The following is a 26,689-nucleotide window of genomic DNA, read 5'->3' as shown; positions in this document are numbered from 1 at the left end:
TTAAGCCTTGTAAATGAGAAACTATACACATAGGTAAAGCTACTTGCCCAAAGTTCAAGCATGTCATGGGGGTGGGGGTGGGGAGTGGGGGCTATCTTGTAATGTTTCCATCCACCTACTATGCCTTTTCTGGGTACACTCATCCAGAGATCTAAAGAGAATTACTTTTGCTTCTTATAACATTGTTAACTTTTGAAAATCTAGATTCTTGATTTTGTTATGCTACCTGAGGAAAGAGCATCATCTTGCCGCATACTTGTCAAAGCAGTTTCTGCTCTAAATATGTTTTCAGTGGCAGCAAGTCCTTCAGGACTATCTTTGGCTTCCGTACAAGGTGTTGTTAGCCAGTTTCCTCTATCTTCTTGGTCCTTCCCCATAACCACTTCCAGCCCAGGCTTCAAGATTTGTTTGTTGCTCCTCCTCACACTCTGTTAACTGCACAACCACCACCCTCCGAGGTACTTCATCTTCTGCCTACCCTATGCTACCAGCACGTTCTTCCTTCTTAACTAGTTTTTCTTCCACTTCACATTGAGATGATGGGATTTAAAGGGACCTTAGAAGCCATTTAGTGCAACCCTCTCATTTTACAGATGAGGAAAGGAAAGTCCAGGGAGGTTAAGTGTTACCCAAGGTCAAGCAGCCTGGCAAGGGATGGGAACAAGGATCTGAATCCAGGTCTTCAAACTCCAGATGCAGCAGGATCTCCACTTCTTTGTTAGGGAGCTGGGTTTCTAAGGGTGACGCCTTGCACTTTTTTCCTGGTAAACTTCATTCCTTTTGGGTAAGACTTTTCTAGTTTGCCAAACTGTCCTGTAGTCCAGAGTACAGTATTAACAACTCCCTCTAATTGAACATTGTCTGTATATTTGATTAACAAAATTTGATGATTTTTACCGAGGCTATTAATAAATGTAACTGGCTGTAGGACTTCAGGCCTGAATCCGAGAGCATGCAAATGGACTGCTTTGGGTAGGATATGTAGAATGGATAAAAAAGTGGGTTATTATCACATTTGCTATGCCTACAGAGAAGCCTGGGACCAACCAGCTCTGGGAGAGCTTCCTGGGAAGGGAGAACTCAGGGACAAATGAGGGATCCAGAAGATGTTTCTGATCTACTCTGACCTTGGGAATCGTTGCCTGAGAAAGTCTGAAAAGTTACTAGAACTAGAGGTAGGGCAATTCAACCTCTAGGAAGCAAAGGTTATCTTTACTAAATACATTTATCAAATGCTACTCATTAAATTAAAACAATTCTAAGGTACCAACCCCTAGTAGATTGGCTAAATTGACAAAAAAGATGACAAATGCTCTGTCTGTGTGTGTGTGTGTGTGTGTGTGTGTATTGTGTGAACACTAATGCATTGTTGGTAGAGTTATGAACAGGTAAGCTAATGCACTGTTGGTGGAGTTGTGAACTAGTCTATAAAGCAATTTGGTACCGTGCTCAAAAAGTTATGAAACTTTGTATGTTCTTTGACTCAGTAATATTGCTACTAGATCTATCCTCCAAACAGATCAAAGAAAGAGGAAAAAGACCCATATGTACCAAAATATCTATAGCAGTTCTTTTTGTTGTGGCAAAGAACTGGAATCTGAGGAGATGCCCATCGATTAGGGAATGGCTGAACAATTGTGGTATTTGAATGTGATGGAAAGCTATAATGCTGTAAGAAATGATGAAAGGAATGGTTTCAGGGAAGACTTGTATGTACTGATACTCTATACAGTAACAATATCGTAAAGATAATCAACTTCCAAAGACTTAGGAACTGTGATCAACACAATGACCATCCACAATTCCAAAGTACTCATGATGAAATATGCAACATATCCACCTCCAGATAAGAGAGCCAATAGACTCAAGAGTGCAGATTGATGCATATTTTCTTCTCTTTTTCTTTTACATGACTAATGAAGGAATTTATTTTGCATTACCATACATATTTGTTATGAATTTGGTTTTCTTGCTTTATCAATGGGTGCAGGAGGGGGAGGAAGGAAGAAGAAAATTAGGAACTGAAATCAAAATTGAATTTTAAAAAATCAAATACTGTTCATTATACCTAAATGTTAATTGTTTGAAGAATTTAGCAAAAGACAAAAACCAAAAACTGAAGAACAGAATATGGGCCCATTCCATATTTCCTAATGTTTTCACCACTGACTCTTGCATATTCTTCCCTTTGCCAAGATTTAAGCTAGGCAAAAGGGAGAATGGGCTGCCCACACTGGGAACTACCTATGCAGCCTAGCTGCCTAGACTCTAACTGCTGCTGTCTTCTGGAACCCAAAAGCAATTGAGTGCTGAGTTTAAAATCAAAGAATAATAGACTCTTAAAACTGGAAAGAATTTTAGAGAATATCTGTACTGACCCCCTCATTTTACCGATGAGGAAACTGAGGTCTAAAGAAGTCAGGTGACTTAGCCAAGTCACACAGATCAGTTCCATGCTCTTTCTACTAGATCCCAGCTGTATCTTTGTGAGAGTGACATGTATCATACATTTTAATCCAAACATAAAGGATGTTCTAGATTTTCAAAGATGAAGAAATTCTCTCCTAAATTATTTTTAAGTATTTTTTTTTAGCCTGGGACAACTAATTTTTGTTTTTCTTTATGTCTTCTACTGCATAATATGGGGGAAATTAAGTGAGGCAGCTCACAAAATAAGGGAACATTTCTTACCTGCTATTTTTTTTCTCCAAATCCTTCTACACAGGTCCAGACTGATGGGCTACGTTTCCTCTCTATTAACTGAGCAGACAGAAAAGAATTGAGGACTGAAGCATGTCACCACTGTCCTGCATATACTGAAATCCTGACAGCTTCAGCTGAAAAAATGTCCAAAGCAGGCCGTGAAAAATCAGTTTTAAATAGGACAAAACCCCAAACTATCTATACTAACATTTAAGGGGCAGAAAAAATCGGAGACAGGTGGTCAAAGAAAGAAACAGAATGATCTCAACATAGCTCAAGTATGTCCAAAAGTATCAGAAGAAATTAACCTTTTCCCTTTTTTTTGTCTGCATAGCTTCTCACACAAGATAACATTCTAAGATATGATTGCACTGTTGTAAGCCTTTTCTCAGAAAAAGAGATTATTGAATCTGGAATGATTATCCTACATTTTAATTACTTCCCTGGAAAGAACCCTGGAAAAGCCTTCTTGTTGAAACAAATTGGTTGATTTTTAAAAAATTTTTAATGTTTTTTTTTAAATGGTTCCTGATCAATGAACAGAAACTTGGAATGTACAATGATCGTATGGCTTTGAAATTTAATAGCTTTGGGCTACTTGTGATTGTACTCAAATCATCTCCAGGAGTCTTTGTTCCCAGCTAAGAACTAATTCCTAAGTATCCAAATAACATGAGGGTAAAGAAAAGGTTAAAAAAGCTGAAATGCCAATGGTATTTGGACACTGTAACAAAGGAATGTATAAAGAAGCTGCATGGGAAATAGCTTGCAAAACTGCGTTAAAAATTTTGGGCTAATTTGTAATGGCCCAGGTATATTGTCATTTCAAATTGTGTGTGTAGTTTTCACAGATTCAGAAGGACCATCAAGCCCATTACACGGACGGATAAAATTAAGTCCTAAAAGTTGTATTAAATATGGTGGTCAGGAGACAGACCACAAAAGACTACAAAGACTTTTTTTTAAAGCTGTCAGGTTAAAGAAGTTGAAGAATGAAATGCAACTGAGGAAGAAAATGAGAATCTTTCCTAACATTAATATTTGTTAGCAAATTTTAGTTACCTGGAATAATCACCAGGTATTGGCAACACTGGGGCTTCCAAGTCATTACAAATGAAACAAAATAAGGTTTTTAAGGTATCCTACACTTTACCAAGGGATAGACTAGACCTTGGTCATTCATTTGTAATGTTCATATTTTACTGTATATTGGCAGAAGTTGCCAGGATTCCATTTCATAACAAAAAGTGATTTCATTACTTCTAAAGTTTTTAACCCTTATGTGTTTCTACTGCTATTCAAGAGGAAACTGATAGCAGGTAGATTGCACTGGGGTTGGAGAATCAACCCAAATGCAGCTCAGTTTGGCAAAAACAATAAATTAGAATCATTTGATGCCTGGCTAGTGGCTTTGTCAAATAAACTGTTTGTCTTAATCTAGATTGTAGAGACACAGCTTCAAGCAATGTCAAATGAGAAAGACGGTAAAGCATTGCAAAATATTTTAAAACTTTAAAAACACTATCCAACTATAATGTATTATTAGTATTACCCAGCATAGTCATGGGCTGCTGGAAAAAAAAGTAGCAGGTGGGCCAGCCTATTGCCTGGCAATCAGAAGAGAAGAAAGGGAAAATCTTTCAGCTGCTGCCTTAAGGCAGACTGAGGTTAAGAGGCAGTCATAATCATTAGGCTTCTTGAATAGTAGTTACAATCCAAAATTAAAAGACTATCTTTTATGTCTATACATTATGAAGTCTTGCATTATGGAAGTCCCTTCACCCACACAGACAGACACACACACACACAGACACACACACATCCTTCTGTCCATATATCATCGTCAGAGAACTAAGAGGACAAGATGATATCAATAAGAGTCTAAATTATCACTTTCACAAAGTGGCCACAACTGTTGGACTGGCAATCTTAATAGAAAGAGACAAAAAAATTAAATGAGAACGTTTTGAATTTTCTCTCATTTTCAATGCTCAGGGATTAGGGTGCCATAGAGAAACAGCATGGAACCTGGCTGTTTGCAAAGCAAGGTGGAGTAGTGAAAAGAACACTAGACTAAATCAGAAAGAATGGGTCAAGACCCCAGCTCTGACCTATATTACCCATGAGAGTAGTCCTTAATTTTTCTGAGCCTTAGCTTCCTCATCAGAGAAATGGGAAAAATAATACCTACACTAGATACCTCACAGGGTCATCTCAAGGATTAAATGGGACAAATAATTTGAAAGGACGCCGAGAATTATAAAGTATTATATAAAAGCAAGTAGTTACTATGCATGTATATATTTTCAAAGTATCAGACGTTAGTTTTTATGACCATGAAGATCACTCTTCTAAGAATCACTACATTAACTGAAAAATTAAAAAATGTCATCAGCCTGGACCTGTGTTGGTTAATGAAGAAGTACTTTAAAGCCAGGAAAAAAATATACTCAATATTAAGGAATAACAATTACTATGGTTTTCCATATCATATTTCAGTCCTGACTTCAGTGGAAAGATATATGATTATGGCTACCATTAAAAGAATGGTATTTTACTAATTTACTAAGCTATTAAAGCTTAAAATGGCACTAAGGATTTTGGGACACTGTATATACTTGACATATATTTGATTTGGGTTTCAGGCATCTATCAAGATGCCTACCAAGATGGTCTCTTGGCTTATGTAATTCTAACTTAAGATGACATTTTCTATTCACTCATGCCAGGTGATACATTCATGATACTGGATAATAATTACTTAATGCCTGATTATTGCCCTTTTAAAATATTAAGAAGATCACATTCTTCTACCTTTCAAGGAAATCTCTCATGGTGCTAACCTGTGTGAGAAATTTAGGCTCAATACAGCCTCCCTTGGAGGTTCATCTGAGGAAAAAGAAGCAATATAACCCTTGATTTCACTATAGTAAATGAAACCACATGAGGTAAATTTGTGTCTATTGTTTTGGCTGCAAGCCAAAGTAAGGATCACTCCATCTGTCAAGTCTCATTTGATTTTACTAATTTAATTTACTAATTTGATTTTACTAATCCTTTGCAGATAACTGACATTAGCTAGGGATTTAGCTTTCTTTAGACCACAAAAGTCCAAGAATCAAGATTTTTTTCTCTCCACCATAGCTAGTCCTAATCCTTGCCATTGCAGTTTGGCAAATTTGCTCTTTTTCCATTTTGGAAATTCTTTATAAAATGAAGGGAGAGACAACAGACGTACAGTAGAGTTCCCCTCCTGTTACTGAGTACTTACTGAATGTGATCAAATAACCACTGTGAAGATATTACAAATAGACTCAGATTACAGACTCAGAATTATCTGTGATACTGGGTAAGGCAAGTTTTGAAGACATAAACAGCTTCTTGGTAGAGTGTGAAGAAGATGTAGTATCTTAACAACAGAGAAATATAATCCACATACACCACGTAAAGTTTTTTTTTACCTCCTTTTTTCTCAGTACAGCAGAATCTTAATAGCTGATTAAGATGGTAGAGCATGTGGCCATCATTTCAGTCAAGCATTTCGCGTATGCTTAGCAAGCTTTGTATTTTTCAAACATATTTGCATACAAATAGCTTCGGATTTTGCATTGGACCAAATAATGAGATGCAAAAATGTGCCATACAAAACGTTCAGATTCTCTGAAGCCCACCTCAACTCTTTCTAACCCGATCTGGTGTCATAGAATCAAAAGTTGAACTCCTAAAATACCACAAATGTGTTTCAAAAAAGCAAAAACTTGATCATTACTACAATGCTATGATCAGCATGGGAAGATTGGTTCATCAATTCCAAAGGCTGGTCCTAAGCTAAGGTGGGTATTAATGTTTTATACTAATGGAGATTTAAATTTATGAATTGGGCAAGTCTATTAGCCTCTTTGTACCTTAGTTTCCTCATCTGTAAAATGTACATCATGACAGTCTACCTCCCAAGGTTCTTGATAGTGCCTCTTAAACTTTTTCCACTTACGACCCCTTTTCACCCAAGAAATTTTTATGCAACCCCAGGTATGGAAGTATATAAAATAGGTATACAAATCAAATATTTACTGATAATAAATCATAAAGAAATTTATTTTAAAACAATTATTTAGCAGACATATAATTTGACCATTTATTAAAGACAACAGTATTGTATACGAGTCGAGGTGTTTCTGGCAACGTGTGTTGGCGTTGTGTCACTTGATGGTGTGCGCAGTACAAAGCGAGCATGTTGTGTGTTCAGAACCAAGGCTGCAGTGAAGCCATGTGCACGCGATGCAACATGGGCAAGTGCTGCCAGAAACACTTCAAATTCATTATGCTTTTGATTTTGAGTTAGTTTTTCGACATTGTGCATTCAGAAACCTCTTACTGTTGCTACATTTTTTGCAACCCCCCGTTCAGTTACACGACCCCATGGGAGCTCTCGACTCATAGTTTAAGAAGTGCTGGATTAAAACATAACTAACTAATTAACAAAGGTGCAAAATATAGTAAATAATTTTTACATATCGATTTTATTACACTTACAACTTCTGCAAAAACTGCATTCCATGCCAGGCTTGAAATGTTCCATAACTGAGTTTTTTGAGTGAATTGCAACTAAGGTTTCTATAAAAAGATAAAAGCAAAAATATCTTTTTTCAGTGCATTTATTGGTGTCCGAATTCATATGTGAGTGTAGCAAAACATTTATCTACTACTCCATAACATTAATTTAGTTGATGTAATATTTAATTAGCACCCAGTAGGCACATGCTACTGTATAAGGTATTATTCGTTTATAATAATCTTAACTCTACAATTAACTAGATGTGTAAATAGTGCAAGTCATTTCACTTTTTTGGTAAACTCATTTTACTTTACCAAGAAGCCACTGAAATAGATGACAGTCTCTTCGGGACCATCTTTTCTCAGCTCCAAAATAAAGGGAAGGAATAGAGTGGGCTGGATAAGGTCCAAAGGTCACTTCCAGTTCTAAAATTATATGATTTGTATTTTCATATTCACACACATACTTTAGTGTTAGACATAGAATGAACTCCTTCCTCTGCCAGATGGAAATCCTACCTTCCTTGAAGGCTTGTTTCAAGTACCATTTCCCACTAGAGAGAGTCCTATCCTGATCTTCCCAGTTGCTAGTGTTCTCCCCACTGCAGAAAATATATTTGTATATATTTTGCATTTACTTATATTCATATTGTTTCTTCCCAATCAAATGTAAACTCCTTGAGGCTGAAACATTTCATTTTTGTCTTTGAATTATCCCAAGTTCCCAACATAGTGCTTGGTACACAGTAGCCACTTAATAAATTCTTATTGAATGAATGAAAGCACTAACTAAATTATTGTTGATTATTTATTAACAAAAATAATTGTGATCTTTGTTTTTCTAATGTAATTTCTCCAGTCTACATTTTTATTATAGATTTTTTAGTAGTCTACCAGTTTTCCACTAACAAAATTTTAATTCTCTTTAAAAATGAATACCAAAGATTCTAGAATCATATTACATGGGAACATTTTCAATATAAAATAAATATTTGTAACTTACAAAAATTGCAAAAAAGGTAAGGGTTCAAATGCTTGCCTCTCAATAACATGGATTTTATTGCAGGATAAATCCCTGTAAAAATTAAAAGGAAAACAAATTCAAATTCTAACATCTTTCAGTAGCAATGATTAAGCTATTGCTTCAATTAGCCGGTTATTTTTGTTAGATATCTAATTTAAATTAATGTATTATATTATTTAAAATATTGTCTTCTTAGTCAATAAGCAACTTTCATTCAATAATTTTATAACTGTTAGCTTATTCTTCAAGGACTTGTAATTTTGACCACCTTTCCTCCTTTTTGATCTCTTTGGATATATCAACAGGATTTGCAAAAAAAAAAAGTTTTAAACTGATATAGATGGTGACTACATGAAGCTAGGAGAATGAAGCAAATGACATCTTGAAGTATCTTTCCAGTTCTCAAATTATGAGTCAAAGAACTTTTATTCAACTATGCAAATATGATTTATTGCCCTTAAAGATAAATTCCCAAGTTATTGTTCCATCAGTTTCTCTTTTGTATAGCTCCATGTGTCTAGATGTAGGTGATTATCAGGAGAAATAAAGTGGAAAAAAAGTTACTTTTCCAACTACTGATCGATATTTTTCAGACAGGATCACAGAATTTCAAAATTGGAATGGTCCTCTGTGGCCATCTAGTCGAATCTATACTTGAAAAAGAATTATAACATGCCCAACAAGTGGTCATCCAGCCTTTGTGTGAAGACCTCCAATGAAGTCTTCAAAATTTATGACCTTTCAAGATAGCACATTCCACTTCTGATTAGCTATAAATGTTAGAAAATGTTTCCCACATCAAGCTCAAATTTGCCTCTTTGGAACTTCTGTCCATAATTCCTGATTCCATCTGTCCCCTCTTGCCCCCATCCCAGGGCCAGAACAGAACAAAACTAATATCTTTTGCACCTGACAGCCCTTCAAAAAATTGAATTAGCTATTATGTCCCCCCTAAGTCTTCTCTTATTTAGAGCCCTTAGTTCCTTCAACCAATGCTCATATGGAATGAACTTATAGCCCAATAGCACTTTGGTTGCCCTTCTCTGAATACTTTTCAGTTTGTCAATGTTCTTTCTAAAATGCAGTGCCCAGAATTGAATAATACTCCAGACATAGCCATGTTAGCATATAGCAGGACTATTACCTATTCATTCTAGGATGCTCTACCTACTGGAAAACAGTTTAAGATATCACTTCAAATTTAAACTGGGGCCTGGGAAAAGACCTTAATTTAGAAAGGCCAAGTTCATCTACTGCATCCTGGGCCATTACCAATCATCTTGACTTTAGGCTTTGATGACTCTGGAGGAGAAAGTGAGGCTGACAACTTTGTTGAAGCTTTGCCTCACTTAAATCCAATTCACTTACATGTCAGGACATCACTCTTGTGATGTCTTTGGTCCTCTTTGAAAGAACATTCATACTGCTGGCTCACACTGAACTTTTGACATACTAAAACCAAATTAAGATATTTTTCAGGCAAATTTCTATTTAATCATGCCTTCATCTTGAATTTATGAAGTTAATTTTCTTAAACTAAGATTTTATATTCTGAATCACCCTAATTTTGCTATTGCCTAGCCCACAATTTTTCATCTTTCCCCACAAGAATAGCACGAGAGGCTTTGTCATAAGCTTTGCTAAAATCTAGGTAAATTTTACCTATAGCATTACTGTTTTATCAGTTTAGTAATACTCTTTTTTAAAAAAGGAAAATAAAAGGGTTAGCCTAACATAAACTATTCTTGATGATGCTATGCTGCTTCTTTGTATAGCCTTTTTCTAGGTGTTCACTAACTATCCCTTTGATAATACAGTTAAGAATTTTGCCAATAGTTGAAATCAAGCTCACTGGTTTATACTTGGGGGACTCCATTTTCTCTCTTTACTTGAAAATTCTTATGGCATCTATCTCATTCTCTGTTATTTTCAAGAAAGCTAATTTCTGGATTTCTGGAGCATAGGTTAAAATATAACAAGGACAGTCTTCTGAGAATGGAGTATGCCTAACAAAAGGAGGTAAGAATATATTTGCTTGATGTCTTTTAAATCTGTCAAAAGAACTTTAAACTGAAAAAGAGGGAAAGAAAACTGCCTGTATACATCAACAAAACTACATACTTTAGAGATTAGTTGCAATGAAAAGATAGCAGTTGAGATTTATTGATGTTCAAAGGACAGGAAAAAAAAAACAGAAAAAAAAGAACCCATGAATTCCAGTGTTCATAAATAAATGCACAAAGTTAATGCAGCAAACAAGAACAGAGGTTCTAATGCAAGGAGGAACATCTGACCTCATAGATATTATATTGTATGTATTATTATGTAATACAATTGTGCTTGGATTATTATGGAATTACTATGGAAACAGGAAACTCAAGTATACTCTAGATATCTTCTTTGAACTTAGCTTTTTTGGTCTGTTTTGGAATACAACTAGGAGAGAAAAACCAGAAGAGAAGAATTTGCCCTCCATATTGCTGGTTCCTACCACCGGGGGAAGAAGTGTATAGGCAAAGTCAAGCAGGGTACCTGATCTCTTGGCTCCCCTATGAACTATCCCTAGCCTTAACTGATATAAGAGGCAAAAGCCAGCCAATCATGGGACAAAACCACTACCTCCAAGGGATGACTCTGCTGCATGTGGGGCACATACCCCTTAAATCTGCTTCAAAGGGAAAAAAACCCTGTAAATGGGAACCAATAAACATTTCTTACATCTGGGGGTTCCAGTACAATACAGAAATTAGTTTTGCTTAACTATGCATATTTGTTACAAAGGTCTGGTTTGGTTTTAAAGGGTAGAGAAGTAGAAAAGAGAAAATATTTTTTGTTAATTAAAAAACTAAACTGAAAAAGAAAAAAAGGCAAAAAGGAAATTTGTTAATTATAGAGCAGGCATTCCCAGGGGTATAACAGAATAGGCAGATTTGGAGTACAACAGCCTTGCTATTGTGCAATTTTTCATGTTTACTGTTTAAGTTAACATTACCTACTCTTGCCTACAGGGAAAGTGTCTTTCTTAGAGTTAAGCATGGCTCTCTGTGAGTGTGCTTTCTTTTTTCGTAAGAGCTTCTACTTTTTAAAATGGCTCCTCTTCCTCAGAGAGAAAGACACACATTAATTCCCAGGTACTATCTCCTAAGAGATAATTTGAATGATCAGATTCTTTCTGAGTGGTCTCCCCTGGTTTAATTTATTTTTTTTTGCAATCCTCCAAGTCTTTTACATTTCTTTTCAATGTTTTATGTCATCAGACTTATGCTCTATGTCTGCACTTAATATCAAGAGACCTCTGTGCATTTCAACATCTATTACACCAAAATACTTTTCAACCAATAGAGCACCCATATTTTCGAGAGATTGTTCCATGTTTAAGATATCCAAAAATATGAATAATGTTAACTTAAATACACCATCCTGAAGCTCAAGACTAACAGAAGACAGACACTTGGGGGCAGATGTAACTGTGGGTAGAGCAGCACTGGAGGTTTTAAGATAAGCCCCTGATCCAGCTGTGCTTTCTGTGTGTCCATTCTTCTGTTTTCATATCACAGTAAAAATCACAGTGATCTTTACATCACTGATCTTGAGTTGGCTATTGTGACCAAAATCAACTGAGGTGTGGCAAATACTAAGGGACAGAGAAGCGTAGTACCTCTGCAAAGAAGGACTCAACCTCTACTGCTCCAGGGTGGGCCATGGAAACAAAGCCAGGGACCTAGACTTTGGTTCTGCCGCTGGATTTCAATGACTCTGGAGGAGAGAGGCTGATGACTTTGTGCAACTCTGCCTCACTTAAATCTAATTCACACATGAGTCAAGACTTCACCCTGTGATGTCATTGGTCCTCTTTGTAAATGAAGGACAAACAATAACAATATAAACCCTGCAGATGCAGATTTGAAGGCAGAAGACCACAGAGGATTTGTTGTTATTCAGTTGTTTCAGTTGTATCTGACCTTTCGTGACCCCGTCTGGGGTTTTTTTGGCAAAGATGCTGGAGTGGTTTGCCATTTCCTTCTCCAGCTCATTTGACAGATGAGGAAACTGAGGCAAACAGGGTTAAGTGACTCGCTCAGGGTCACATAGCTAGTAAGTGTCTGAGGCCAGATTTGAACTCAGGAAGACTTATTTTCCTGATTCCAGGCCTGGTACTCTATGCATTGCACCATGTAGCTGCCCCGGTACAGAGGATTAGGCAAGAGATAGGACAGTGGATAAAACTTTTTTTCCTTAGAGAGGTAAAAGACCAAGAGAATGTAGGCTATGGAGGCTAGATATAAGAACACCTCCACTAGAATATAAACCAGAGAAGAAGACTAATCTTCTGTTATAGTTGTAGATTAGGTAGCAATACATATGTTGAATGCACTAGTGGAAAAAAAATGCAGCACTAGTCCTCCAGAGGCTGGAACAAACATTGGTAAAAGAAGATAGGGTCCAGGGAAGGAGATTGCCTCAGGCCCCAAGACTTTCTTATCAATTCCTTTTGGGCCTATTCCACCTGAACTCATAAGACTCTATGCTCAGGTGATGGTGAAGATAGATAATTCAGACAATGCTATCCTTGATAGAGGATCTCAAATTACTATCGTATTTTAATCATTCTATTTTTTTAAGAAAGTACCTTTATAAAAAAAAAAAAGAAAGAAAGTACCTTTACAACCTATGAAGGAGCTTGGACTTGGTGGACTGATTAACTAAGCCTACTCATGCTTGGGATAGGTCAAGGTGAGCTTGAAGATCCCCAAGAAATGTATTGCTACCTAATCTACAACTATGATGCCAAGAAACATTTGTTAAGTGTCAGTAGGAAAACAGACACTGACCAGATCCACCTACTCTCACTAAAATGTCAGCAATGAATGGAACCAGTTTCAGCGTATTCAAAATACTAACACGATACTACAAGCAACAAGCTGGGACCCAATACCTTTACACTTTGATTGTTCATGTACCCTGTGCAGAAGCCTATAAGAGAAGAGAAATAAGGGATGGCAGTGAGAGCACTGACTTTTCAAACTCAAGAGTAGAGACTGAGTTATGTAGTTTTGTTGACTTCAGAGTACTGTGGATGCATGGTAACTTGACTCTAATATAGTGATTTCATTTTCGTCTTCTTTGAGAATGAAGGACAACAATCAAGTACCAGAAGACTGGAAAGACGGTTTGAAGATAAATGTGTACTTGATGCATGGATGACACATAGAACCTCTAGAATCCAATTCACTAACTCACATTCCTGTTCTAGGAATCATCTAGGAAGATTCCTTTGTCTTTGGTGGAAGATCTTAAAAACCATCTGAAAGAACTGCTTTCATATGCCTAGATGGATTTTTTTTTTACCAATTTGAACATATGTCCCAATGCATATTGGGAACATCCACCACTTTCCAGTGGCTGATTAAGTAGTCAAGGATATGAATTACCTGGAGGCATTGATGTACCTCGATGATCTCATTGTCTTTGGAAAGATACTAAAAGAACATGAAGAGAGATTACTGAAGGAGAGTGTTAGATTGGCCAGAGAAAGCAGGTCTGAAGGCAGCAATTGAAGGAAGCCATTTTTGAAGATACTCATTGATAGATGAATTTTTGCAGATTCTCTGTGTAACATAATATTTCAATAAAACACTGACCCAGAGAAAATAGAAACACTCTTGAATTGGCTACATCCATAGAACAGTTGAGATTTAAGAACTTTTATAGTTTTGCTATTATCCCAAGTTTGTTAAGACCAATGTTGCTATTTTTGCTAATGCACTGGCCTCATTTGTGCACATGATTGTGCAGAATCAGAAGGTCAAGAAATGTCAAATTCTCTGAAAACCTACAAAGCCATTTGGAGATCAATGGGTAGACATATGTGAACAAGGATTTGGAGATTTAGTCAATTGCCTCATACATGTGCCAGTGTTGGTCTGTGTAGACCCAAGCAAGCCTTTTGTCCTACACATAGATGCTAGCTGGGAGGACTTGGAAGCTATCACGCATCAAGAGAGTGATGATGGTCTCCAGTAACTAACTGCAACCTCACCAACATGTCCCATTAGTTCTCAGCCAAGGTAAAGGCTTATTCCTCAGTTTCTGACTCTCAATTTCTGCTCAGAAACTTGCAGGGTTGCAAGGAAACAGAGGAGCCAGTGTTTAGAAATTAAATGTGCCACACAACTCTACTCATCACATTTCTTCCCCACATGGCACGAAATAGCAAGATGGGGTACAGACTTCTCTCATTAGGCTTCACTCTTCCAGAAGCCTTCCAAAACAGGCCCAGAAATCAAAGTTTAAAAAATGTCACTAAATGGTATACTCTGGATTAGTGTCTAGATAGCCTAGACTGCCAAAAGGGGATATCCAGAAGTCTAAAAGGCAACTAAGGAAGGAGGTTCACCAGAGGATCCTGGTGAGGAAAGTGTTCTAGCCAAGAAGCCCCAGCGCATTCAGGTAGGCTTTGGCTGTGGAACCAGAAGAACTTAGCATTCTAGAGAGGTAGCCCTAAGGTGGTTAATGGCCCTGAATCGATGTGGGAAAGATAGCCAGCAAAACTCCTCCTAAGAAGGTATCAGTTATTATAAATGTTCTCCTAGGGGCTGTAAAAGTATGCAACAAGCTGACATAAGCCATCCCTGCCAGTCTTGAAGAGATCAGCTTCTGTATTCAGAAGATATATCAACATCTGTATTCAGAGGATATGGATAAGCCTAGGACACGTCAACACTTTGTGCACAGCAGACACCAACAGAAGGGAAGTTCAGCAGCAGGTCCCCAGACAACAACAGACACACCAGGACCATATAGGAGCTTATCATTCCAAGGGTGCAAAAGCAGTTGAAGCATGGACCTGATCAAAAAAGCCTCAATTCAAGAAGTAAAGCTAGAAATATGAATAAGCAGAAAATGCTGATAATAAATAAATTTTATGGATTCAAAGATGTAAAAAAAAAACACCTAAAAAACCATACTCTTAGAAGGAGAGAGTAACTTCAAAGTCACTACAAGGAGAGCCTCAGATAAAGGTATGTCCATAAGGTCTAACAGAATTCCTGGAAGAGAAGAAATAAGAGGTAAAAAGGGTATTGTAAATGAAATGAGAGCTCTAAAGGAAATAATTGGAAGAGGAGGAGCTTGGTATGGGAGGCCTGTGACAGGCTCAATATTTACCAGGTTACCTTTTCCCTCCTGCCCTCCACAAACACCATGAATTAGGCTGATTTCCCTTTAAAAGGCAACAGATGTGTTCCCAGGACTTCACTGGCCCAGGATTAGGGCAAGGCTCAAGCAGTACCTCCCTTAATGCAGCTTCCTGACAGCCAGTGGGTGTATGATGTAGTTCCCTGGTTACCCGGGGGCCATAAAAAGACCCATCTACGTGGGGTTGGTGCCTTCCAGAGTTAGTGGATGGTTCAAGATGGTAACCTCATCCTGCCCTGCTGAACAGGACACATTTCCATATGAAGACAAGAGAAGCTACGTGTACTCAAAGTGCTGGAGTATCCTGGTTGAAGATAATTTCTATACTATGGTTGAGTAAACCTTTGGTCAACTGTAAAGCAATAAACACTTATTAAGCACCTACTATGTGCCAGGTACTATGTGATAAGCACTAGAGATACAAAAAGTGGCAAAAGACAGTCCCCACCCTTAAGGAGCTTATACGCTTATGGGGCAGACAACATGCAAACACATATATGCGAAGCAAGCTATATGCAAGATAAATAGGGAAAAAGTAATAGAGAATTAGATTTAAGAGTGGTTGGGAAAGGCTTCCTATAAAAGATGGGATTTTAGTTGGGACTTAAAGTAGCGGAGGAGTGAGAAGATTCTAGGCATAGGGAACAACAGCCAAAGAGAAGTCCAAGAGGTGAGAGATAAGAGCGTCTTGTTTATTTAACAGTAAGGAGGTCAGCATCCTTGGATCAAAGAATACGTAGTGGTGAGTAAGGTATAGGAAGACTGGAGACATAGGAGAGGGCTCTAGCCCTCTATGAAGGGCTTTGAATGCCAAACAGGTCATTTTGTATTTGATCCTAGATACTAGAGTTTATTGAGTGGGGAGGGATATGGTCAGACCTGAGTTTCAGGAAAATCACTTGCATGGGTAAATGGAGGATGGACTGGAGTGGAGAGAGACTTGAGGCAAGCAGACCCACCAGCAGGCTATTGCAACAGTCCAGGACTAAGGTGATAAAGGCCTTCACTAAAGAGGTGGTGGGGTCAGAGGAAAGAAGGAGACATATTCAAAAGATGTTGCAGAGGTAAAATTGATAGGCCTTGTCAATAGATTGGATATGGACGGTGAGAGATAGTAAGGAGTCAAGGATAACACCCTAGGTTGCAAGCCTGAGAGAGGGAGAGGATAGTGTTGCCCTCTAGGGTTATATGAAAGGTAGGAGGAGTGAAGGGTTTAGGGGCAGATAATGAGTTCTATCTTGGATATTTTTAGCTTAAGATATCTACTGAACATCTACTTTGAGATGTCTGTAAGGCAGCTGAAGATGCTGGACAGAGGAAGTCAGTCAGTGAAGAGATTAGGGCAGAATAGGTAGATTTGAGAATCATCAGCATAGAGATGGTAATTAAATCCATGGAAACTGATGAGCTCAACAAGTGAAGTGGTGTAAAGGGAGAGAGAAGAGGGCCCAAGACAGAATCTCTTGGGACACCTGTGCATAGAGGGTATACTTTAGATGAAGATCCAGCAAAAGGAGCAGAGAAGTAGTGATCACATAGGTAGAAGGAAAACTAGGAAAGAGTGGTATCCCAGAGGAGATCCTGAAGCCCAGGTGTGGAGCAGGCAAACACCAACACCTGGACCTCTGAGTGCCTCATTGAGAGCAGGGGAACTGGTGGAAACCAGCTCAGAAAACCACCAGGTGCCTTGGTATTCTACAGCAACCAGCTCTCCCAGTGCCTCAGCAAAACTAAGGGAAGCAGTGCTCCAAGGCGCCCCAGGTGGATAAACACCTTACAACATCCATCTGAAAGGAGCTGAAGAAAGCCAAAGGAAGGAAAGGTCTGGGTGAGCAGGAAATCTCCAGGAGCCACACTACCCAATTCTCCCCCTAGAGTTCCAGTGTTGCTGATTCCAGCCCAATACCAGGTAAACTGCCAGAATCCTACAGCCTCCAATTGCCAACATTGGAGGCCCCAGCACACAAAGCCATCGGCCAGGCCCTAGGCTCCCAACACAAGAAGTTTGGGTCAGTGCCCTCTGCTCCACAGCAGGACAGATCAATCTCTTTAAAGGCCAGGAAATAAGCAAACACCATGAACAAAAAGAAACGTATGATAGATTGTTATTATGGGAAGAGGCAGAAATTCTGAAGAGGACAACATTGTCAACAAATCCACATCTGGAACCTCAAAAGGGAATATGAACTGGTCTGAAGCCCAAAAAGCCTTCTTAGAAGTACTCAAGAAGGATTTTAAAAGTTAAATGAGAGAGGTAGAAGAAAAAATGGGAAAAGACATGAGAGGTATGCAAGAGAGAGTCAATAGCTTAGAAAAGGAAGGATGAAAATTAACTATAGAAAACAAGTCCTTAAAATATGCAATTGGCCAACTGGAAAAAAAGTACATTGTAGAAAACAAGTCCCTAAAAAATACAATTGGCCAAATGGGGAAGGAGGTACAAAATCTAATAGAAGAAAACAATTTGTTAAAAATTAGAATTGGGGGCAGTTAGGTGGTACAGTGGATAGAGCACCGGCCCTGGATTCAGGAGGACCTGAGTTCAAATCTGGCCTCGGACACATAACACTTCCTAGCTATGGGACCCTGGGCAAGTCACTTAACCCCATTGCCTAGCCAAAACAAAAAATAAATAAATAAATAAACAAACAAATAAATAAATAAATAAAAATTTAGAATTGGGCAAATAGAAGCTAATGACTCTATGAGAGAGCAAGAATCAGTCAAACAGAAAAAAAAGAATGAAAAAATAGATGAAAATGTAAAATATCTCATTTGTAAAACAACTGACCTGGAAAATCATCCAGGAGAGACAATTTTAAAATTATTGGTCTACCTGAACATCATGATAAAAAAAGAGCCTGGACAATATCTTTCAGGAAATCATAAAGGAAAACTGCCCTGAGGTCCTAGAATCAGAGGGTAAAATAGCCATAAAAAGAATCCACCAATCACCTCCTGAAAGAGATCTCAAACTGCAAACACCAAGGAATATAGTAGCCAAATTCCAAAATTACCAGGTCAAAGAGAAAATATTGCAAGCAGCCAGAAAGTAACAATTTAAATAGCATGGAACCACAGTCAGGATTACACAGGACCTTGCAGCTTCTATATTAAAAGACCACAGGGTGTGGAATATGATATTCCATAAGGCAAAGGAGCTTGGATGACAACCAAGGATCAACTACCCAGCGAAAATGAGTGTGATCTTTCAGGGGAGGAGATGGATATTCAACGAAATAGGGGACTTCCATACCTTCCTGATAAAAAGACCAGAGCTCAACAGAAAATCTGATCTTCAAATACAAGACTCAAGAGAGACATAAAAAGGTAAACAGGACAGAAAGAAACAACATGTTATTAATGAGGGCAAACTGTTTACATCTCTACAAGGGAAGATGACACTTGTAACTCTTAGAACTGTATTGTTATTATACCATGTTAAAGGAGTATATATAAAGGGGGTAGGTATAAATTGACTTTGATGTAATGATGAAAAAAATCTAATCAAGTGGGTTAAATGGATCCAAGTAAGTGGATTAATCTGATCTAAGAAAATGTACTGAGAGAAAAGGAAAGGAGGAGGTAGACAAGGGTTAATTACATCACAAGAAAAGGCACAAAAACCCATTATAGCAGAGGGAAAGAAGGGATGGAGATGAGCATTGTTTGAACTTAGTCTCATCAGATTTGGCTCAAGAAGGGAATAACATAATCAATTAGGTATAGAAATCTAACATGCCCTATAGGCAGTAGGAGGGAAAAAGAGAAAGAAAAGGGAAGGGGCTAATAGAAGGGAGGTAGGACTGAGGGAGGTGGTTGTCAAAAGCAAAACACCAGTGAGGAGGGAAAAGGAGAAAGAAACTGGGGTGGGGGCAGGGGAAGGATGGAGTGAAAGACACAGACAGTAATTGTAATTGTGAATGTGGTATATGAATGTAATGGAATACTATTGTGCTACAAGAAATGATCAACAGGCAGACTTCAGATAAACCTGAAGACTTGTTATGATTTGAAGCTGAGTGAAGTGAACAGAACCAGGAGAACTTTGTACACAGTAACTGCCCCATTAAGTGATGACTGACTTTGATAGACTTAACGCCTCTCAGCAATACAAGGGTCTAAGACATCTCCAAAGGCCTCATGATGGAAAATGCCATCCACATCCAAAGAAAGAACTATGGAGTTTGAATGCAGATCGAAGCATACTATGTGCTATTTTTTTTTTCTTCTGTTGTGTTTTGTTTCCTCTTTCTGGCGGCTCCTTCTATTAGTTCTAATTCTTACTTGCAACATCACTAATGTGAAAATATGTTTAATAGGAATGTATATGTATAGCCTATATTAGATTGATCGCCGTCTTGGGGAGGGAGGTAGGGAGGGAGGGGGAGAAAAATTTAAAACTCAAAAGCTTATGGAAGTGATTGTTGATAAATCAAAATAATAAATTTTTTAAAAAAGAGTGGTATCCCAAAAAAGCTAGAGAGAAGGTGATCAACAGCTAATCTGATAAGTATGAAGTGATACCTCAGAATTGTTTTAATTTGCATGTCTCTAATTATTAGTGATTTAGAGCATTTTTCATATGACTATTGATAGCTTTGATTTTCTTCTGAAAACTGCCTGTTCCTATCCTTTGACCATTTATCAATTGGGGAATGGTTCTTATTTTGACAAATTTGGCCCAGTTCCCTATTTATTTGGAAAATGAAGCCTTTATCAGAGAAAATGCTGTAAAAATTTCCCCCTAGTTCCATGTTTTCCTTCTAATTTTCACTGCATTGGTTTTATTTGTGCAAAACCTCTTTAATTTAGTGTGACTTTGTGACCTTTTTTCATCATTTTCCTCAAGATTATTAACCTTTTGTTCCTCCTGATAAATTTTTTTATCTTTTGCTCTTCTTTGTATTTCCAGTGAAAAAAGGTCACAAGGAAGGAAGCCTTCACATAAGGAAGTACCAGATATCAAACTATACTACAAAGCGGTGATCATCAAAAATATTTTATCTGATAATACTGGCATTTGATTTAAATAAATTTTTTAAAAGAATAGTTATTATGAGCAGTAGAACAGTACACTACATATAGAAGCAAATGATCATAGTAGATCTATGGTCTCAAAAGATCCCTACAACTATGGTAGGGGATCACTATTTGAAAAAAAACTGCTGGGAAAACTAGAAACTATTATGGTCAAATTGTGCTTGATCAAGGTTTGAATAATTAATAAACATGAATTGTAGACTGAATGAAGTTTTACTCTATTTCCTGGAACACTCCTCAAGCAAAATTATGTACTTAACTTTTCATTTCTGCCTTTTTTATTAAAGTTCACATTTAATATAAATCCCCCCAAAATCATTTCCAGACACGGACAAACCAGTCCTTTTGTGGAGATGGAGGACAACATAAACACATGGTCGAGAGGGCCCTACTGTGAACCCTTGCCTTTCCTCTCATGCCTGGATGACCTCAGCTGACACTTTACTTTTGACAGCTTTAGTGCCCTCATATATAAAATAAGCGGGACTGGACTAGATCATCTTTAGTAGCCAACTCTAAATCTATAATTTTTTTTCCTTTAAAGGCTAATTATAATGTCACGAACCATTCACCACACTTGTCCATGTCACTGAAGTTTTTCTCTGTGTCTTGTCTGTTGTCTGATTTAGATAGAAATTTCATAGACATTATACGCCTAAAACATTATTGGTGCTCATTAAATATGAAGTGACTTACAAATACTGGAGGGACAGCAAGCCTTCAAAGGAATTCTTGTGTAGTTTGTGCAAAGCATTATCCTTGAGATTTCTGGAAAATGAAGAGGTTATCTTTGGGGGCAAATATCAAATTAGGACAGCAATTTGTTCAATGAGAGCTGCTTCCTTTCTGAAAGGCAGCTACCAGAAAAGAGTGATTGTCATCCTGACTTTTATCTCTCCCCATCTTGTTGTTCTAAGTTAAATACAGTTAACTCTCATGTTTGAATTTTTATTCAACCTTACTTGTATCTTTCTAGGTATGTCTCCCAGAGCTCTCTTCTCCCAAAACCACTTTATTTAATTCTCACTTCCCATTAATGGAGCTAAGGAATACCATTCTCTTTAGCAGTTATGCCTGTTACAAATATATATGGATTCTATTTGAAGTTCTCAAGCAGAAATGGTAGCTCATTAGGGACAGCAACTGAAGCCAATGTGTTGGTGGCATTAAAGAGAAATACCATTTCCACACTCATTAGCTGGTAGTAAACCTTATGATATACTTTCCTAGCTTGACCTAGGTAAGCTCAGCCCTCATTAGCTGCATTTACAAGCCATCTTCCTGCTGCTATACCTATTGCCATTCTTTTCCTTTTACTTCAGAACTAAAGAATAGGTCTGCAGAGAAGCAGGTAGCGATAGCAGAAATTATAACCTTGCTTTTTCTAGTCCTTCTAAGACTCAAGATATCTCTGACCTAGATAATGTTTTCAAATTTCAACAAAGACCAAGTATGAACTAGGAAAATAAGAAGCTACAACAGAATAATCCTAAAAGGAGGAACTTGAACTAAAGCTAATTGTGGAAACAAAAACTACAGTGAACTACACTGATCTGTTGAGCCTCAAATACTATTTTAACCCGTAAAATTAATAAAAATTTAAAAATATATATATAGGTGGTACAGTGGATAGAGCACCAGGCCTGGAGTTAGGAAGACCTGAGTTCAAACCTGGCCTCAGACACTTACTAGCTGTGTGACACTGGGTAAGTCACTTCACTCTGTTTGCCTCAGTTTCCTCATCTGTAAAATGAGCCAGAGAAGGAAATGGCAAACCACTCCAGTACCTTTGCCAAGAAAACCCTGAATGGAGTCAAGAAGAGCTGGACACAACTGAAAAGACTGAAAAACAGTAAATAACAAACTAGCTTGAGCCAGAACCAAGTCTACATACTTTCTAAAACTGCTTAAAAGAAAAACACATGAAGTAAATATTCCCTAAACCAGAACTGAACTAACATTTCACTTTGTTGTTATGTTGGTGGCCTAGAGGAAAAAGCATTGGCTCTGAAGTCTGAAAACCTGAATTTGAATCTCAGCACTGCTAATTAACTAGCTGAATGAGCTTAGGCAACTCCATTCAATTCTCTGGCCTTTGCTCTTTTCCTCATTTGTAAAATGAGAGGTAGAATTGGAGTATTTCTTAGGTTTCTTTCAGCTTTAAATCTTTTATGGTTCTATGGCCAAAATCTCTTTCTTCTACCTCACTATCCAATCAGTTGCCAAGCACATTTGATTCTGTCTCCTTAACATCTCTTGCATTAGCCTTCTCTTCTCCACTAACGAGCCAACTGGCTTCATCACCTCTTGTCCTGGATTATTGTAATAGTTTCCTGATTTATCTCCCTGCCTCCAGCCTCTCTCCTCTCTAATCCATCCTTCACACAGCTGTCAAAATGATCTTCCTAATCCACAGATTGAAGCTACCACTGCCTTTGGGGCTCCCTCGCTGTGTATAGGATAAACTTAAACTCTTCGGTGTCATATTTAAGGCCCTCCATAATTTGATTCCAACAGGTTTTTCTAGCTTTATTTCAAACTATTCCCCTTCATGCCCATTCTATTCCAGCCAGCTGGACTTCTCGATGATGTTTTTTGATCTTTTCCTGTCGTCTCCATGCATTTGCGTGGCCTGTCCCTATTATTTACAGCATAATTCTCTCTTCCTCTGAGGCACAGTTCAGGTAGTCTCTCCTCCATGAAATCTTTCCTGAAGGTTCCTCACTCTTTAATATTATTTTTAATATGTATTTGTTTCTCTCTGATTTTCCTCTCTAACATTTTTGTGACCATCAAGATGATATTGAAATCCTTAATAGGCTTCTGCTGTGGGACATTTAAACTATATGTATACATACATGCACACATATACACCAACATGCACATATATATACACACACACGTATATATGTCCCCATTTGAGGTTTTCTTGGCAAAGATACTGGAGTGGTTTGCCATTTCCTTCTCTAGCTCATTTTATAGATGAGGAAACTGAGGCAAACAGGGTGAAGCTATTTGCCCAGGATCACACCAGTTAGTGTCTGAAGCCAGATTTGAATTCAGGAAGGGTCTTCCTGACTCCAGACCCAGCATTCTATCTCCTGTGCCGCCTAGCTGCCTCATATACATATATCTACATATATATATATATATATATATATGTATCTATCTAAATTTTTTTTACACACACACACACACACTCTAGTATCCAAGTGAATATCAATCTTATCAATTTAATACAAGGGGAAGCTAAATAAGTATAGTTGAGTCATATGCCCTTTTTTTAGGTGGTTATGACTTTTTATTTTAATCAAATTACTGTATTGACTTATTTTTTCATTTTAATCACCACCTTCTTGATTAAATTAGCTGAATTGCTGTTACGACACATAAATCAGCTTGAACAAAACTTTAAAGGAAAAAAAGTGCTGATTGTGTTTCAACCATTTTCCCTTCTCCCATAATTTGTATACATAGAATTCATAGTCTAAATGCAACCCATGTGATAGATTTTACAATTTTATTCCGACAGAAAGTGACCATTAATTCAAAACTGATTTGGATCAAGAGGAAAATCTGCTTCTCAGAGATTCTAAACTCAATCCTACAGATCAAAATTGATTTCAAAATGTGGTTAGCTCTCCCCACTTGCCTGATAAAATTGTACTTACAGAGTCTTAGCCCAAGGGTATGACTTCCAGATACCTTTCTCAATGATAGAAATAGAGTTCCCATGGAAATCTCTGTGAAAAGATACAGTTCATGTCACTAAATAAAAATGACTACAGTCATGAAATTCTCATAGAAAATATTTCAACTAAAAAACCCATGATAATAATTTCTAGCTCTTAGTTTTCAACTTAGCAATTAATGCAAGGAAATTGGTAAAAAAAAAAAAATTAACACAATCCAGAGGCTAAGTGACAAAGAGAGATAAGGCCATTTCCAGAAAAAATGCTCCCTGTTCCTTTTCCTATTTCTTCTTTTCCTCTTCTGATCCCTTATAGTATATTACTTGTACCTAACCCATGAAGTTATAGTCTATTTTATTTTATAGTTGTCTTTCAATGTCACATCTTGTTGACTAAATCATAAATTACTTGAAGGCAGGGACCAAGTCTTACTTATTTTTATCTCAAGTGTCTTTGTACACAATAAGTACTTAATAAATTTTTGTTAATCAATCAATATTATCAAGCATGTATGAAATCACAATATGACAGACAATATCAAAATTTTGGATGGGTACCTTTTGGGGAATCTTTTCATACACATTAGTTTGGTAGGGTCTAGGGACAACTGGAGGTTAAAGGAATGGTGAAAAAGGTGGGAACTGATGGGGAAAGTTGCACGCAAACAGATTTCTATGGCTCTAGGATACCCCTGTTGAGGCTCTTCCTCTTCTAAATGGAATTTGTTTATATTACATTGTATTACATACAAACTAGGGGCAACTGGGGTGGGGGGAAGGGGAGAGATGGGAATCAGCATGTTCCAAATGAATTTCAGTTGCCCCACAAACAACTACAAAGGAACTGATTGATGGACAACTAAACAATCTCTTACATAATGAAAAAGATACAGCATGAGAAAACCCCCATAAATGATAAGATGCCAAGAGGCTTCAAACTTCGTATTTATTAAACACCTACTATATATCGAACACTGTGCTGGGTGCTGGGAAAGATACAAAAATTAAACAAGATACAACTTCTGCTCTCAAAGAGCTCACAATCAAGGGGTGGGTAAGATACATTAAAAAAATAACCATGACTCAAAAGGCCCAAACCTTTTAGACTAGTTTCTGACTCAGGATGCTTTAGAAACAGGTAAGGTAGGCCACTGAAGTACCAAAAACCAGTGCTTGGAAAACAGTTGCTTCTGTTTCATTTTCCCTCTTTCTATTCAATTACAAAGGATAATTAATTCCCCAGATCCAGTCCTCTCACCCACTGTGCTCTTTTCTATACTCTGCCTCACAAAATGTATTCACACCACTTCAAATACTTCCTCGATCCCAAATCTCTCAGTTCCTGGCTTCAACCCTGAAAAACCCCATATCTCTTAACTACCTAATAATGCACATTTTCACTTGGATGTCACATCACTCAAACTCAACGTATAAAAACCAGATCCATTTTCTGTTCTTGACATGGACTGTCTCCCTATTATTTCTGCCAAGGATACCATAACTCTTCCATTCAATATGAAAAATCTTCATGTAATCTGTTATTTTCCCCTGGTCATTTCCCCCCTCTTCAATAGTATCCTCAGTCCATTCATTCACAAAACCCAGAATTAGGATGCTACTGCAATGATTCAGCCTGAAAGAAGATGGGAATGGAAATGAAAAAAGATATATTTCAGAAATTTTTAAAGGAATTATTTAAATAGAACTTAATAACTTTTTGAATATGAGGATAGGAAAAAAATCAAAGATAATTAATTGCCTCCTATTTTCCATACCATTTATTTCATACTGTCTGGTGTTACAAACAGCTGTCTGGTTGCATTCCCTGCCTCACCTTTCCATACTTTGGTTCATCCTTTCTGCTCAGCCATCAAATTGATCTTTAAGTACAGGTCAACTATATTGTCTCCTTATTAATGAACTTCATTGGTTCCTTATCACCTTCAGGATCAAATAAAGGTCTTCTGGAGAGTAAAGCTATTCATAATCTGGCCCCTTCCTACCTTTCCAGTCTTCTTATAGCATTTATTCCTCTACATCTTCCCCCCCCCAACACTTTGCACATGAAACCTCCCTACTCTAGACATTTTTATTGGCTCTCCTCTGTGCTTAGAATTATCTCCCTCCTGTCTGTCTTCTGGTTTCCTTCAAGTCCCAACTAAAATCCCAACCTGCAAAACGTTCTTCCTAATTCCTCTTAATTTCAGTGCCCTCCCTTTGTTAATTATCTCTAATTTAGCCTGTATATCTTGTTTTCAAAAAGCCTTTTGCATATCATATCTTCTTTAGATTGTGAGCTCCTTTTGGCCTTTCTTTGCATCCTCAATATTTAGCACAATATCTGACACATAGTAGGCACTTAATAAAAAATAGTGGATAGAGTGCTAGACCTAGAGTTAGAAAGACTTGAGTTCAAATGTAGACTCAGAAACTTAATAGCTGTGTGATCTTGGGTGTTATCTGTTTGCCTCAGTATC

At 37.5% G+C, this 26,689-nt stretch overlaps 1 protein-coding gene across 1 annotated transcript in view; it reads right to left on the bottom strand.

Annotated features, from left to right (window-relative positions):
• LOC110215873 (leucine-rich repeat-containing protein 37A-like) overlaps nucleotides 1-26,689 on the bottom strand; it is a 68,403-nt gene that overhangs the window by 38,905 nt on the left and 2,809 nt on the right. Inside the window, 4 exon segments of the mRNA XM_020997705.2 lie at nucleotides 7,237-7,317; nucleotides 8,261-8,332; nucleotides 21,218-21,289; nucleotides 24,193-24,264. Coding sequence (XP_020853364.2) covers nucleotides 7,237-7,317; nucleotides 8,261-8,332; nucleotides 21,218-21,289; nucleotides 24,193-24,264 — 297 coding nt within the window.

This window comes from Phascolarctos cinereus, unplaced genomic scaffold (assembly GCF_003287225.1).
Source record: "Phascolarctos cinereus isolate Bilbo 61053 unplaced genomic scaffold, phaCin_HiC Scaffold_5;HRSCAF=322, whole genome shotgun sequence".
Taxonomy (NCBI): Eukaryota; Metazoa; Chordata; class Mammalia; order Diprotodontia; family Phascolarctidae; genus Phascolarctos; species Phascolarctos cinereus.
The sequence above is the reverse complement of the archived record's forward strand: the minus strand, read 5'-3'. Positions and strand labels throughout refer to the sequence as shown.